The following is a 17,209-nucleotide window of genomic DNA, read 5'->3' as shown; positions in this document are numbered from 1 at the left end:
ATCTACTGGGGGGGGTGGTAAGACAACTCTCAGGAGAAAGAGGACTTGGTGAGTTAGTATCCTCTTCAGGGAGACAGATTTTTAACTGATCCAAAAATAAGATTCAGGGGCTGGGGATTTAGCTCAGCGGCAAAGCGCCTGCCTGGCAAGTGCAAGGTCGTGAGTTCGGTTCCCGGTACCGGAGAAAAACCAAAAAAAAATTAAAAAATAAAAAAAAATAAAATAAATAGCATTTCATTCTCCTATGTGTATATTTCTTAACCTTGGACCTATTTAATATGAATAAAAGAAAATATCTGTTTAAGGACCACAGGAAGCTACTGTGAAAGTATGACTTATTTTTCTGTACAATATTGTGCATAAAAATATAAAATAATTGACCATCAGGTTTATAATAAATCACTACAATAATTTTAGTACATTTTTAGTAAGCTAAAGAGTTAAAATCCTTTATATTATTTGAAAGAGTGTGATTTACATACTGGAGAGAATAGAAGAAAATACAGTTTATTAAAGACTTGCTTATTCAGGTTTATCGAGAAAAGATAAGTCTTTCACAAAGTCACTAGGTTTCATTTTCATTTGCACTTAGGAATCCAGTTTTAGTTTTTCACAGTTTAGTTTTTAAAGGCATCTGTTTACTCTTTTTCAGACAGTTCATCATCTTCAACTATGTGTAAGTCATATTACAAATACATATTTGGTTGTTTGACCTTCAGAATTTAATAATGATCTAAGTGTTGCAAATTATTCTCTAGTCATTCTTTTTCCAGAAAAGAAATGGTTTATTGAAATGAAAACCTTTAATAACAAAAATATAACAATTTTAATTAGATGATACAGATTTTGATGGTTTTACTAAGAACATCAACATGAAATGCTCTTTTAGGAAAGATTACAATTAATAGATCGAAAGATCATCATGACCTTCAGTCATGTGTAAACAGTAAACATCAATGTTTGTTGCTAATTCAGTTTTGTATCAAGTTGCTCAATAGAAGTTTGCCACTCTTTTTGTGAATGAAAGTTTTAGGGCTTGTTCAATGGATGATACTTATATTTTGCTTTCACTTTCTGTGAAAGCATCTATAAATAAATAAAATAAAATGTTTAGTTTTGCCTTCCTAATATTTTGAATAATTTCAAAACACACATAAATGAATTGGGGGAGTGTGTGGGCACTGTTACCTTAAGTAGCACAGTAGTATGTATCTAATAAATGCTCAAAAATTTTTCAAAACAAGTATTTTTTATTTTAAGATAAATTTATAGAAAATTTTGAAGTTTATGCAAAAGATTGCTCTTTTCTCCATACCTATGTGTCCCCTACTATTAGTATCTTAGATTAGTAGGGTATGTTTGTCATAATTAATGAATAAATATTGATATATTATTATTGAAGTCATATTTTATTCAAAATAATTTTAGATTTTACATAATGTTCTGATTTTATCTAAGATCTCATCCAGAATATCATGTTGCATTTAATTGTCATGTCTCATTAGTTTTCTCTTGGCTATTACAATGTTTCTCCCTTCCTTATTTTTGATGAACTTGATAATTTTGAGGAATACTGCCTAGATACTTTATAGAACATCCCGTACCTGGGATTTGTTTTTAAAGGTATTTCCTATGATTAGACTAATGTAATGGTTGTGTCACAGATTCTCCAAAATTCTTCATATTTAGTGATCTCCAAAAAGAAATCATACTCAGAGCTATCTTTAATAGTAATAAAAGGATAAACATCAGTATCAGCAAAGGGAAAAAGTTTATAGGACAAAATTTGCAAGAAACCAGGAACTTTCCAAGGTTCTCATGTAATGAGGTTTTAAAGAATGTGCTTAATTCCCCTAGCAATAAGTTATGATAATGAAATACTCTGTACCAGGGAAGTTTGTAGACTTAGCATTTAAGGTTTTCGCTGGGAGTTAATCATGTAGGCATTTTCTGCCTAACACATACCAAAAATTTTAGACTCTCAAAAGGAAAGATGTTTAGCATAAACCACAAGCAGATTAGGTGCAATGAACTACTCTTATTAAATGATATGGCTGTGTCTAGATATCGCCCCAAAGCCTCATGCAGTCATAGGTGGGGCTTTTTCAGAAGTGGCCAGATGTAGAGTATGTGATTGATTCATGGTGCATGCTAAGATTAAGGATGCTAGGATTAAGGATAGGTGATTATTAAATCAGTCCACTGTTTGGTTTGGCACTGCCCTAATCCTGGTAGTCTGGATGTAATGTAAGGGACAGAAAGAGGCTTGTCTGGTCTCTTGTTTGCTTTGCTACCTTCTGCCTGCCGTGTACTGTTTCTCTGTGATACCTGTCTGCCATGCCACCCTGCCTTGGAGCCAGCCGATTATGGACTGAAACCTCTATGCACTGTGAGCTAAATAAACTTTTCCACCTTTAACTTGGGTGGTGGGTATTTTGTCTCAGCAATTAAAACCTAGCCATTGGGTCAATCTTGAAGATTCAGAAAAGCCTGTTATTTTAACTTTTTTTGTATGAATTCTTTAGGAAAAGACCACACACAGGTAAAAGGCCATTCTTACAACATTAAAAGAATGCATGCTCTTGGCATGACTTATCACTATTAATGCTTGTTAAGAAATGTTCTGTAACAGTAGAAAAATGAGAATTGTCATTCTTATATGTGCCTTTTGTTAATGTCCTAGTATGGCTCTAACAAATTGCCACAAACATAGTAGGTTAAAACAATATAATCTCATATTGTAGTTCTAGAGATCACAAGTCTGAAATTGAGCCTTAAGGAAATAAAGTCAAATTGTTGGCAAGGCTGTATTCCTCCTGAAGGCTCCAGAGTAGAATCTGTTCCTTGCTTTCTCTAGCTTTTAAAGTGCGGCATCATACCCTCACTTGTGGCTGCTTTCCAGCCACGGCATCACTCCCACCCCTGGTTTCTTTTGTCATTTCTCCCGTCTGACTTTTACGGACCCTATGACATAGGGCTCATTTAGGTAATCCAAAGTAACAGCTTCATTTCAGTGTTTGTAACTTAATCATAGATACAAAGTCCCATTGACATGTAATGTAACATAGTCACAGGTTTCAGAAATTACCATATGGACACCTAAGCTCTGATAGATAGTCATTATTCTGCCTAATTTACCTTACTGTATGCCAGATATTTTTCTAAGTGCTTTATTTGATTTAATCTTGCATCATTTCATGAGTTAATTTCTTTTTTTTTTTTTATGAGTTAATTTCTTTTAATTCCATTTTATAGATGAAAAACTGAGACCCAGAAAGGTTGAAATAATTTCCATAGACCACAAATATAAAATATGGCAATAGATCTAGATCCCAAATTTTATGCTTTTAACCAATAATCTGAAGTGTCTCAAGAAAGAAAAGTTTCCCCCCATATATTTTGTCTTCCTTTGATGATTCAGAAAACATTTTACAATCATATACCTTTATTATTAGTTCATCCTTTTCTCTAACCAAAGCTTGCTTATAATTTATTCTTTGCCAGAAACTGTGCTCAGTGTTAGGATTCAACAATGAATGAAATATCCTCTCTTCCCTCAGAGTCGTTTGAGTCCATGGAGAATGTACATATGAATCTCAGTGATCTAAATGTCATATTGTATAGAGAAATTTGGCTGATGATTTTCATAAGATGAGATTGCTTTGAATAAAACCTTGGGATGCAGCTGAGAGCCTTGGAGCTTCCACAAAGGATCAAGAAAGATTGAGAAAGTTTGGGAAGAATGTGTGAAAGTGGGAATGTTGATTACAGAGGAGGGAAATGGTCAGTTGATGAAGAATTTTGAAGCTAATGAGGAATTTTGAAGCAGAAATTTATGTTTTGAATCTGAGGATGATGTGTTAGCTTTTGGAGAGTTCTGAGAAGCACCCTAACCTGCACTCAGTAACCGATCAGTAAATGTTTAACAGTGGATGAACTGAACAAATAAGTGATATACCCAGTGCTTCAGGCCTGGTAAATGATTCAAGTGTAGAGACTAGTAGTGCTTCTTAACCCTGGCTGCAAATTGAAATTCCTTCAGGAGCTTTAAAAAGTATCAGTGCACTGGGCTGTATTTGATTGTTTCAGCTGGTCAAGATGTGTGTGTTTGTGTGTGTGTGTGTGTGTGTGTGTGTGTGTTATTAAAAGATGGACATTATAAATAGTTATGTCCACGTAACATTTTGTACATTCAAATAGCTTTCCTTAGTCTGAAATGGAAAGATGGAGAGTTTTGATTAGGAGCAAGATGGGAGGCAGTGGAAATGAAATGTGATAGTAAGAATGATGGTACAAACAATTAGCATTTGATGAACTTTACTGTATTTTAGGTATACTATAAGGTCTTCTACTTATATTACATGATTTCCATGAGCTATTGTGTGCTCTGAGAAGGAGAAGCTTTATCAGAGGTTAAAGAATACTGACTACTTTAGATACCAGTAGGAGGTAGAAAATAAATAAAGATACACGCTAGCTTCTCAAAGTGCTCTGGTTTGAATAAGTCCCCTTCAAAATTAAGTTGTTTCCAATGAGGTAGTATTAAGATTTGGGTCCTTTGAAAGGTAATTAGGTAATGAAAGCTGTTTCCTCATCCAGAGGATTAAGGTCCCTATAAAAGAGTCTTCTCATGGTGACACAACCTATAATCACAGCACTATGGGAGGCTGAGGAAAGAGGGTTACAAGTTTGAGTTCAATTTGGGCAACTTAGTGACATAGGCCCTGGCTCAAGAAAAGGGAATATGGTAGAGCAGGAATATGTGCTCAGTGCAAAGGCCCTGGGGTTCAATTCTCAGTACTATGAAAGAAAAGAAAGACAATGAAAGAAAAAAGAAAAGGAAGGAAGGAAGGAAAGAAGGAAGGGAGGGAGAAAGGGAGGGAAGAAGGAAGGAAGGAAGGAAGACAGGCTTCTTGCAATGTTTGGCTAACGTTGTCTCCTAAACTTTCATCTTCTGCCATGTGAGGACACAGTAGGAAGGCCCTCACCGGACAGAGTGCCGGTGCCTTGATCTTAGATTTCCCAGCCTCCAGAACTGTGAGAAAATACATTTGTTTAATTCTTTGTAAATTACAGTCTCGAATATTCTGGTATCTATACAGAATAAGACACTAAGTTTGTGTAAAGCTAACTCGTTCAGGAATGGGAAAAATCAGAATTATCAGTGAGCTAGTCAAAGTGACATGGACAGAAAGTGGCACTTATCCTAGAACAGAGCTTGGCGTTAGCTGTGTTTGATGAGCAAAACTAGGTGATGACTTCAAATCTTTGACCTTGTGTTCACTGAGAGAACTGTTTCTTGTTTTCATTTCTAAACTTCCATATTTGGCTGCATTTGACAAATCTAAGACAAAAAATGCCTACCTATTTTTCTTTTTCCCCTCATTGCTCCATTTCTGCCCTTATTCGTTTTGGAAACCATTGTCACTTGCTTACAGCACCTCCTTGTCCTGTTCAAATTTCTTTAAAATTGTCATGCAGAAATGCAAGTCTCACACTTCTCTCACAGGTTGGCCTCTCAGTAGCACTTTCCATGTGCTCATGTGCAGCGGAGGTGCTGGAATCCTCTTTTTAGTTTGGTGTGATCAATTGTAATTGGTATCACCAGGGTTTTATTTTATAAAGTAATATTGTAAAGTTAATTTTTAATTTTAGAAGCAATAGAATAGAAAATGTAGAACACTGAAATACAGGTTCAAAATCAATCATACAAATACAATATGTGAGGGTAGTTATCTACTATGGGAAGAGGAATGTGATATGAGGTGCTATATAAATGGGTACAATTGTATTATGTTTTAGTAAGCTGAGTCATGTTATCACAAATGTCTGTTCCATTTTGTATGCTGCTAATAATTTGTAAAACATCAAAGTTAGGTTATAAATCAGTCTAAAATTGTGCCCTTTTTATTACTGTCCTGTAAAATCTTACATCACTCTCCTTTGTTCTTTTTTTTAGGCAAGTATTCTTTTCTTTAGGTGGCTCAACTTTTTAATGCTTTTCTAATACTCCATCAGAATAAAAATAGAATAATTATCTATGACAAAAATTCCCACTAGAAGCAATTATGTATCTGTACTACAGTAACGTGTATTACATTAAAATATTCAGCTCTTAGGTTCTGTGCTTTTATGATCCCTTATTAAACCTAGTTTGTAATGGTGAAAGGGATCATTTGTTTTCCCATACTACAGGGCCTCGAATTTCCTCCTGGAGCAAAACAATCACAGTCATTTTTTTCTATGGAAGAATTTTATACATGGGGATAGAATATGGAATTGTGTATTTTTAGTCTCTTGACAGATCAAGAGCATTTACAAAATCATAGTAAGACCTTATCTTACCATCAGGTAAGAATCTGTCAGTGCTTTTGCTTAATTTTTTCAGGGGTATTTCTTATAAAACAACTGCCCTGGGTTAATCTTGGCTTTACTTACTGGTATGGATCTATAAATATATTATCCATTCTAGTTTTAAGTTCCAGGTGCCATGTGCAGTTTTCTGGAAGCAAGTATGTCCCCTAAATTCAGGATGACCTCAGTGACAAGTGTTGTACTTCCCTATGCTGTGGGGTAAAAAACAAAAAGTAAAATGCTGTAAGCCTGCAAGTCACTGGGAATCAGTCATTCATACATGGGTGTTTAGCAGAATTTCTTTACTCACATTTGATCTACCATCCTTCTTCTATTCTTCCAGTGAAAGAGTGGTTAGAATAGTTACCAGTATATAAGCCTTTGAGTTTTTTTATTAGTTATACTTTTTTGTGCAATTAAACATCTAAAGTATTTTTACATTGTATATTAAATTATTTTTGATTGTTGAATCTTTTTATCTTTAACTGCAACAATTTATAATCTATTTTAGTTGTGTAATCACTAGCAAATACAAATGAGTCAACTTGTATGATGAGTCTACTTGTGTGGAGCAGCAGTATAATTCAGTGGAGAAATACTAAGCATGTGTTTTAAGGAATGAAGGTACTAGGTCCCTCTTATACATTGATGGTATATTTTCTGTTGCTGCTATAACAAGTTACCACAAATGTAATTGTTTAATATACACAAATTTATTCTGGTTCTGGGGGTCAAAGTCTGAAATGAGCTCAGAATTAGTCTTGCTGGGCTGATCTCAAGGTATTGGCAGGGCTGCTTTCTTTTCTGAGGCCCTGTGAGAGTATCTGTTCTCTTCTTCTAGGTTCTAGAGTGTATTCACAGCTTTGTTTATGCCCATGTTCTATCTTCAAAGCCAACAATAGCTGATCCATTCTTTTCCAAGATGCCACTCTCTGGTTCTTACTCTTTTTCCTCATTTAAAGATCCCGTGATCGGGGCTGGGGATTTAGCTCAGCGGCAAAGCGCCTGCCTGGCAAGCGCAAGGTCATGAGTTCAGTTCCTGGTGCCAGAGAAAAACCAAAAAAAAAAAAAAAAGAGATCCCGTGATCACACTAGACCCACCTAATTAATGCAGGATATTCTCTTTAAAATCAGCTAATTAGCAGCCTTAATTCTATCCTAAATCTTAATTCTTCCTTGCCTTGCCATTAGCATAATTACAGGTTTAGAGATTGAGGTTGAGACATATTTATCACTGAAGAGGCATTATTCTGCTTCTTAAGGCTGATTTTAGTCAAGCCAGTCTTGAAAGAGAGAGGTACCTATATATATAGGTCTTGATGGTTTCTAGGCAAATGAGTTTTTCCTCTGACCTTCCTTAAAATTTTCACATTATTCACTTTTTTCTTTTCATGGAGTTGTGAAAATGATTATATTTTAGGAGGTATACTTCATTAATTATGTATTCACTATTAATATCATAATCTGACAAATGATCAGATTAGTTCGTTGAGCTTTGCCAAAATACGATAAAGGACAATTAAGTTCCCACATAGGGGGCAGATGCTGTATGAGGAAAATTGAGAGGCATTGTTTGGAAAAGTTTAGCTGGGCCTGGACAGAGGAAGCCCCAAGAGAGTAAGGACGGCTTAAACAAAAAGTATGGCTTTGAAAGTAGCATCAGCCTGACTTTCAGTGTTGCCTGGAGCTGGAAATCTGAGTGAAGAAACACTGGATAATAAACCACAACTTGTTTGTTACGTAAGTAACTCCCAGGTAGCTTAAGGCTATGCCAAGGCCAGCAGACTACTAGAGTCCATTTCCAAAGTAGAGCTCTATTAATGATAAAGATGATAGAGCCTTGTGCTCTAAAGTCTAAGTGATTTCCCTATGTTGTATTGAATAACTGTTTGCAGTATGAAAGACACTGTTTTTCCTTAGATGTATAAAGTTACAGTATTGAGAAATGGATGTCACAAACTTACCTGAGTTTAATAAAGAAGAGGTGAGCTTTCATTCAATTAATTAATAATTTATGTAGGTCTGAAATCATTTCTTTAAATACAGAAGCTATAATTGAGTTAGGCTTTAAACTAATCAGTAATAGTTTAGGGAATACTGCATGTTGTAGTATGGTCAAGAGTTTCTCCTATTGAATCCCATTCTACTGGCAGGCTCCGAAGCACTCTATACAGTTCCTTACCTATATGTAATACTGTCATCCAGACCAGATTAGTTGAATGTGGGATTAGACCTAAAAAGGGAATAAAATAAAGCAGTGTTCCAGCTTATCTAGGAAAGTGAAAATGTTTTACATGTACAAGAATATCTTGTTTTATTGAACGTCGTGTATGTTGCATTATTTTACAAATTGAAGGTTTGTGGCAATTCTGCAGGCAAAATTCTGTCTGTGCAGTTTTTTCTAATAGCACATGCCCACTTTGTATCTCTGTAATATTGTGGGGAGTGGCTGGGCCAGAGGTCTGTGAACTTCTTAGGACTAGAACAGAACCAGTCCCAGGAACGTGGAACGCCAGAGGCAGACCGTGTAAACATGGGTGTCCTCTAGCTCAGTGGCATATCAGCAGGTGTTCGGCCCCCTGGTGTCCCTCCCTGTTAACTACAGCACAGATTGTTCTGAGAATGTTTCCCTTTCTGTGTTCTTGGCAAAACACTGAGACCTTACACTTTTGACCTGGTTGCACACTTCCCTCTGTTTACTTTGTATAAATAAACATGTTGGGGCCAGGACAGTGTTGCTGCCTCTCCATCAGAGGGCTGGATCCCACCCAGACCCAGCTCTCATTTTCTTATGTGTCTTGTGTTTTCTTAATCTCATGTCACCCTCTCTTAGGATCCTGCCTGTCACACAGAACATGGCATAATATTTTGGTAATTCTCACAAGATTTCAAGCTTCTTCATTATTATCTATGTTTATCATGGTGAATATGATCATTGATGGTAGTATTGTAATTGTTTTAGGGCATCACAAACCATACTATGTAAAATAGCAAACTTTATTGTTAAACATTATGAACATTATGTGTGTTCTGACTGCTTTACTGAGTTTCTTTTTCCTCATCTTTGGGCTTCCCTACTCCCTGAGATTCAATGGTGTTGAATTAGGCCAATTGATAACTCTATAATGCCCAGTAAGTGTTCAAAGAAAGAGTATGACATGTCTTACTTTAAATAAAAAACTAGAAATAATTAAGCTTAGCAAGGAAAGCATGTTTAAAGCTTAGTGAGGCCTAAAAGCTAGGCCTCTTATGTCAGTTAGCAAAGTTATGAGAACAGAGGAAAAGTTCTGGAAGAAAAGTATAAGTGCTACTCCAGTGAACACATGAATGATATGAAAGCCAAACGGCCATTTTGCTAATAAGGAGAAAGTTTTAGTGGTCTGAATAGAAAAATCAAACTAAACTCAATATTTTTGCAAGGCAGAGCCTAATCCAGAGTAAAACCCAGACTCTCTTCAATTCTGTGAAAGGTAACAGAAGTAAGAAAGCTGTAAAAGAAAAGCTCGAAGCTAGAAAAGGTTGAGTCTTGAGATGTAAGGAAAGAAATTATCACCATATCATGAAAATACAAGGCAAAGTGACAGGTGTAGTTGTAAAAGCTGTAAGAAATTATCCAAAAGATCTAGCTAAGATAATTGGTGAAAATGACTACACTAAATGAGATTTTTCAGTGTATGCCCAAGAGCCTCATTTTGGAAGAAAATGCTTTCTAGGACCTTCATAGTTAGTCTTTCTGAAAGACTATCTTAATAGGGGCTACTGCAGCTGATGATATTATGTTAAAGTGAGTATTCACTGACCATTCCAAACATGGTGGTGTCCTTAAGAGTTATACTAATTCTACTCTGCCTGTGCTCTGTAAATGGAAGAACAAAGCCTAGGTGATAGGACATCAGTTTACAGCATGGTTTACCCATGTTTGCTCCTTGTCAGAGAAAAAACAGTATTCCTTTCCAAATGTACACTCTTTGGCAATGCAGCTGATAGTTGAAGAGCTCTCATGTGGATACAGGAGAAAATTCATGTTATTTTCATGCCTATCTCCACATCTGTTCAGGATTCCATGGATCATGGAGTAATTTAAACTTTCAAATATTTTTAAGAAATACATTTTATTTATTTATTTATTTTTTTTTTTTTAAGAAGTAGCCCTAGTCTGACTTTAGGTTGCTTAACAAAATCAGTACCCTTATGGTAATATCAATGTGAAAAATCTTAAATCTTAATGTGGACAAACAATAAGTTAACCATGTAGCAGTCTAGCAAACCTAAGCCAGAAGTGTTTTTTATTTATTTTTATTTTTTTTTTTTTTATTTTAAGGATAAAAGGAGGGAAACATTAACAGACATACAACATTTTACAACATATCACAAGCACAATACAGACAATACAGAGTTACAAACAAAGTGGTAGGGAATTAACAATGGTGGTTGTATTACATATTGATATCTTCAAAGTGGCTTCTCATGAAAACAGATATAGACATGCAATACTGGTCAACCAAAGACTCATTGACAGTTTCTTTCAGCATAGAAACAGCAGATAGAAGAACAACCATGTTATCTATCCTGTATATACATACATACAAAATTTCTCCTTCTTTCCCTTCTCTTTTCCCACATCCCAGAAGCCCTTTACTCTTCGGTGGTTTCCTATCATTTCACAGTGTCTATCATACCTCCGAGTTTAACTTAACTCTTTCAAGTTTTACACTAGTGACACAATGCGGTGCTTGCACATGTATGTTTGATTTATTTCACTTATGAGTATGGTCTCTAGTTGTGACCATTTAAATATAAAGGCCTCGAGTTTATCTTTCTTTACAGCTGAGTAATATTCCATTATATAAAAGTACCATAATTTTCTTATCCAATCCTCGGTGGATGGACATTTGGGTTGCTTCCACATTTTAGCAATTACAAATTGTGCTGCTATGAACATAGGTGCACATATATCACTGTGATATGATGTTTTTAGATCTTCTGGGAAAATACCCAGCAGGGGGATAGCTGGGTTGAATGGGACCTCTAAACCTAGTTTTTGGAGGAATCTCCAAACTGATTTCCACAGTGGTTTCACCAGTCTGCATTCCCACCAGCAGTGGAGAAGGGTTCCTATTTCTCCACAGCCTCGCCAGCATTTGTTATTGGTTGATTTCTTAATGCTAGCCATTCTTACTGGGGTAAGGTGGAATCTTAGTGTTGTTTTAATTTGCATTTCTCGAATGACTAATGATGTTGAACATTTTCTCATATATTTATTTGCCGTTTGTATCTCCTTGTCTGAGAAATGTGTGTTCATCTCAGCTGCCCATTTTTGGATTGGGTCTTTGAATTTGGAGGGGCTGAAATTTTTTAATTCTTTATATGTTCTAGATAGAAGCCCTTTGTCTGAGGGACAATCAGCTAAAATTTTTTCCAAGTTTGTTGGTTAAGAAATACATTTTATAAGGCTATTGCTGTCATAGATACTGATTCTTGTGATGAACCTGCAAAGTAAACTGAAAATGCTCTAGAAAAGACTCACCATTCTAGATGCCATTAAGAACATTGCGTGGTTCATAGAAGGAGGTAAAATAATCATTAATATGAATTGGGAAGCAGTTGATTCCATTTCTTATAGATGCACTATGAAGGCTTCAAGACAAAAGTCAAAGAACTAACTACAGATATGGCAGAGAAATAGTAAGAAAACTAGCTTTATTATGGTAGTCTAGAATCAAACGTGCAGCATCTTCAAGGTTTGTTTGTAATATGGTGTCTATGAAACAAAGTATAGCGGTCATTTTGGCATACTTGAAATCACAGGAGAATGTTCCTTTAAATGATTGTTTTCTGTGTTAGGATATTTTGCTTTTTAGTAACAGATTTTTATTAAAGTTCAGGATTACACACATACTGAAGATGCCAAAAATCTTTATATACCCTGCTTAAATGGCACCTAATAGGTAATTGTGGCGATATACTAACTGCCAGACATTTCCTTTCTACTGGATAGTAATAAGTATTGTGAATGTAATGACTTTCCCTTTACAAGGGTCCCAGAGCATAGAGATTTATATTTCTGCTTTTGGTATAATTTGACCTCAGGCATATGTTTAGGAAAGAGGTGGAGATTCCTTTGGACTAATTTCTTCATTACTCATATAAATGTGCAATGCAGTTGTTCTCAAATGCTGATCTTTAGACCAATTTAATCAGAATCACCAGGGGATTTTTTTTGTCTGTTTTCTCCAGAGAATTTGGGATTGGCCCTAGATAATTTCTGAAACTGGGTTTGAATCCATTGTTCATGGGTTTGAATCCTTAGTTAATTCCATTGCACAGCCAGTGTTGGTACTTAAATGTTTGTTTTAAAGTCAATTGGAGTTAAAGCATAAAGAGACCATCCAGTCCATGATATTAACAGATGATATTAGTCAAACTTTGTAAGATTGACATTGATAGATGAAAATCAATTCAAAGGTTAACTTTAAAGGTGACACCTTTAAGACTCGGGATGTACCTCAGTGGTAGTGCACTTACCTAGCATGCCTGAGTTAAATCCCAAGCAACAAAAAAGAGAAGATAAGACTATTATTTTGGAGTCAAAGAATGGCAATAATGGTGATAAAGAACAAGAACAGTGGCAACAAAAGCACTGAACAATTACATGGCACTTGCTATTTACTGATATTTCTTTAGTTCCTGTAGATATATTAGTCATTTAATTTTCATGGGAGCCCTGTGAAGTATTTACTTTACTATTGTCATTTTACAGATGAAGTTAGGTATCTTTCCCAGGGTCATCCAACTAGCTAGAAGCAGAGCTAGGATTCAAACCCAAGCTATCAGGCTTAAGAAACTGTGCTCATCTGGGTATGGTGGCACATATGTGTAATCTCCGTATTCTTGGCGGCTGAGGCGGGAGAATGGCTGACTCAGTCCTAGACTAGGCAGTGTAGTGAGTTAATGAGTCCTTGTCTCAAAGTAAGAAAATAACAAAAGGGTTGGGAATTTAGCTCAAAGCAAAAGTCTTTGGTTCATTCTTTAGCTAAAAAAAATGTGGGACCCTTAATTACTGTGGTCCAACTTACTATGGACCAACTTTTCATTTTATCTCATGATTTCTTTATGCTCTGGAAACCCATATACGTAATGAAGAGCAGACACAGTAAACATGGGCTTTGTGGGGAAACTGTACAACTCTAGCTAAGTAATCCAACCATTCATTGAATTATTTAACTTCTCTGGGCCTTAATTTCCTCATCAAAAAATGAAATTCAAAATATATTGGTATAAAGTTTGTGGATAAGACTGAGCGGAGAAGTCTTTGGACTGAGGAGGTACTCAATGGTAGAGTGCTTTTTGCTCACATGCATGGGGTCCTGCGTTCAATCCCCAACACTGTGCACACGCGCACACACACATGCACACACACACACACAAACACACACAGCAAAACATTGAGCACTCACATTTTACATGATCTTTACACCCAGTTATTGGTAGCTATCATTATTACAAGTTTTGAGACCATTAAACAGTCTGAAAAATGAAAGAATACTAAGAAATGAAAAATCATTGACAAACAGCACTGTCTGGAATGTATTGATAGGTTAGATTTTAGCAGTTAGAGGGCTGTGTGTATAATCTAGCGAAAACTCTCTCAAGTGAGACAGTGGAAACCTATAGTTTTCATTTAGTGATTGTCTACGTAGGCCAATTTAAATCATTAGTATTTTTAAGAGTCTTGTGGTTTGGATATTAGCCATAGCAGGTATGTTATAAAAACTAAGACTACATATCCAAGCACCAGGGCACATCCCTAGGACACCCTACTACCATAGAATACAAAAAGGCTATAAGAGAATTGTAATGGTTTGAATAAAAAATGTCTCTTAAAAGACGTGTTCAAAGTTAGGGGTTTTGGAAGGGGATTAGATCTTGAAGTCACTAATCTTCAATGGATTTACCATTAATGAGCTCGTAGCTGAGGGCTAGTAGGAGGTAGAGTCCAGCTGGAAGAAGCAGGTCACTGGTGGTGCACCATGAAGTGCCTATAGCACCTCTTTTCCCTGTTCTTCTTGCTCTGTTTCCTGGCTCCCGTGAACTTGACACCTTTTCTCTGCCACACCCTTCTACATGATGTGTCTGCCTTAGAGCTAGCCTGTCATGGACTGAAATCTCTGAAACCATTGAAACCGGGAGCCAAAAATAAACCTCTTCCCTTTTAAATTGTGTGTCTTAGGTATTTGATTAGAGCAACAAAAAGCTGATTAGTACAGGAATTCAATAAGGAAGCACTAAGAGGGTCTTTCAAGATTTTAGGGGCCAGTGGTAACTCCCAGGAATAGCTTTTGGTTTTTCCTGTCCCTAATAGTGCTGTTTCAGTAATTTTGTACATGAAGCCTTCTGATTCTAGTAGCAAGGAGGAATAAAAAGCTTTCAAGCTTTGGCTTGTTTAAAAATAATTATTTTTTTCTGAATGTTCCAGCATTATGGAAGGTGTGCATAGCATTACATGCACAGTCTACCATTGCATGTGGACTGTCCTTGTGATTTCCCTTTGCTTCTACTTACATACCTAATCTCATTTATTTCTCGTGCTATTTCTAGGATTACTGTTTAGTACATTAATAGGTAAGGTTTGTTTTTTTTTTTTTCATTTGGACTATTCCAGTTGTCTCTAACCTGGTCTTCTCTTTACTAGCACCTTCATTTCAATCTATATTAATGTGGCTCCAGTTCTACATTTGTTCCTTTTAGATTATCTTTCAAAAACTACTTTGACTACTATCCCCTGCTGAATAAACTAATATCTAGGTTGCTATTCAAGTCATTTGCAGATCCAGTATCAGTTGTACCACACAATTTCTGTACCTATTATCTATATTTCAACCAATCTGAACTGCTTGCTGTACTCTGAATATGTTTTATCTTCTGTGTGCATGTGTGTGTGAGAAAGGGAGGGATGGAGGAAGGGAGAGAGACAGAGACAGAGACAGAGAGACAGAGAGAGACAGAGAGAGTGATTGAGAGATTGAGAATTTACTTGCTTAGATTGTTCTCCTAGACCACAGCATTCTTCTGAAATGCTGATTATCTCTTATGGTACAATTTAGAGAACATTTTTTTCTAGCAGTCTTCTGTTAACCTCTTTAAGCAGTACTATTTCTTTAAGTAGGACTCAAAATTTGGCTATTTCCTCTGCTGTATGTTCCTACAAGTCAGTGAACAGTTATTAAGCCAGGATACCTTTGAGCCCTCCATCAATAACATCTAACATGATGCTTTGCATATTAACATTCAGTAAATAGTTAAGTGAATGGATATAAAAGGCATTTAGTAAATTTTTAAGAAAAGGCAATATACTGAATATTTATGTAATATTGAGTAATTTCATGGGTTCGTTCTTATACTGTATGCTTTATGTTAGGCTGACTTAAGTTTTGAGACTTTGGGGCATTTTCATATACTGAGTGAGGAATTTGTACATTTTAAAATGGAGAATACACATGAAATGTGAAATTATTTTTATAATGGCTAATTATGTGATATAAAGATTATTATATTTTGAGCCTTCAATATATTACTGAATAGTTGAGAAAAAAAGAAAGATAGTTTGCTAAGTTATATTTGGTTTCTTTCCTCGTCTTTTCAAAATTCATAAACAAATATATAGAACACATAAAAATTGTTTTTGTTAAAGGGAGCGTTACTTTGATTTTAATATCTACCATATTCATTAAAACTGTTTGTTTATGTTTGCACTACTGGTATGCTGCTATTGTTCTATTTTTTTGTTTGTGTCTCATGTACTACTCTTTAAAATAAAAGACTGCTATATTAGTTATTTCTTACTATGGTATTCCAAAAACTGCAGGCTTAAAACAACACCAGTTTTATTTGTTCCTAAATCTGTTGTTTAGCAATTTGGGATAGCATTAACTGGTCATTTCTTCTGCTAGTCCTGCCCACATTATCTGGTACTAAGTTTGGCCTGGATGGTCCAAGACGGCCTCATGTGCAGGTGAGCAGAATGATGTTGGTAAGCAGCTTTACCTCTGCTGAAAGAAAGAACTCAGCAATCCTTTCAGAACATCAAAGTCACAGAATGTTAGTTAAAATTGGAAAGACCCACTGTCCTTTCTTCACTAACACCAGAGTTAAGACCCACAGCCCTCAAATGGTTTTCTGGAATTGCAAATGAATTCCATGGATTTTTTCAGAAAAATTGTCATTTTATATGACTTGTCATTGGAAGAAGGCAGCATAGTGTACTGGAGAGTTTGAAGTCCTAGCAGATCAAGATTGGAATCCCAGCTCCCCTAGCTCATTTTATTGTGCAGTCTTTCACATAGTGCTTAATTTAGTCAGCTGGGTCTTGGCATTGTCTACATGGTTAGTACCTTTTTAAGAGAAAGTAAGAAGTAGACAGACAGATGCTATTGAGCTGCTCCTTCTCACTTATTATTAGCAAGAACTTTTCCTGTTAATTAAGGACTAGTTAAAGATTACTATTATGATCAGTGACAATACTATGACTTAGGCTTTGTAAGTCATAGTGTTATATGACTGGGCATTCTAGGTGGCAGTAACTATTTCTTATTGTATACCTTAATTCTAAATAATACAGAGTCTGCCAAAAAAATATATACACACTTCATGAAAAGAAAAACTTGTGTATTTTAATACTAAACTTACTGAGATACAGTGATTAATACAAGTTAGCTTTGGGGTCTACAATTACAAGTACTCAAAGTGGTACCTGTTAGCTTCCACACATTCATTAGTATGGCGAACTGCTGCTTGGGTAACCTTGGTCATTGAGATTGCAGCACATGCATTCTCAATTTCTTCTCTAAGAGATGAA

At 35.8% G+C, this 17,209-nt stretch overlaps 1 protein-coding gene across 6 annotated transcripts in view; it reads left to right on the top strand.

The window, feature by feature from the left end:
* Positions 1-17,209, top strand: part of Rnf180 (ring finger protein 180) — a 189,168-nt gene that overhangs the window by 77,677 nt on the left and 94,282 nt on the right. For 4 of the 6 annotated variants that reach the window (XM_013518461.1, XM_013518462.1, XM_013518463.1 and 1 more), the window contains exon 6: positions 653-676. The exons of the other annotated variants lie outside the window; for them this stretch is intronic. In XM_013518461.1, the coding sequence (XP_013373915.1) occupies positions 653-676 (24 nt within the window). The remainder of the gene's footprint in view (positions 1-652; positions 677-17,209) is intronic. 6 annotated transcript variants of the gene reach the window in all.

Source organism: Chinchilla lanigera, unplaced genomic scaffold (genome assembly GCF_000276665.1).
Source record: "Chinchilla lanigera isolate Chin_1 unplaced genomic scaffold, ChiLan1.0 scaffold00045, whole genome shotgun sequence".
NCBI lineage: Eukaryota > Metazoa > Chordata > Mammalia > Rodentia > Chinchillidae > Chinchilla > Chinchilla lanigera.
This window is presented reverse-complemented; position numbering and strand designations above follow the sequence as displayed.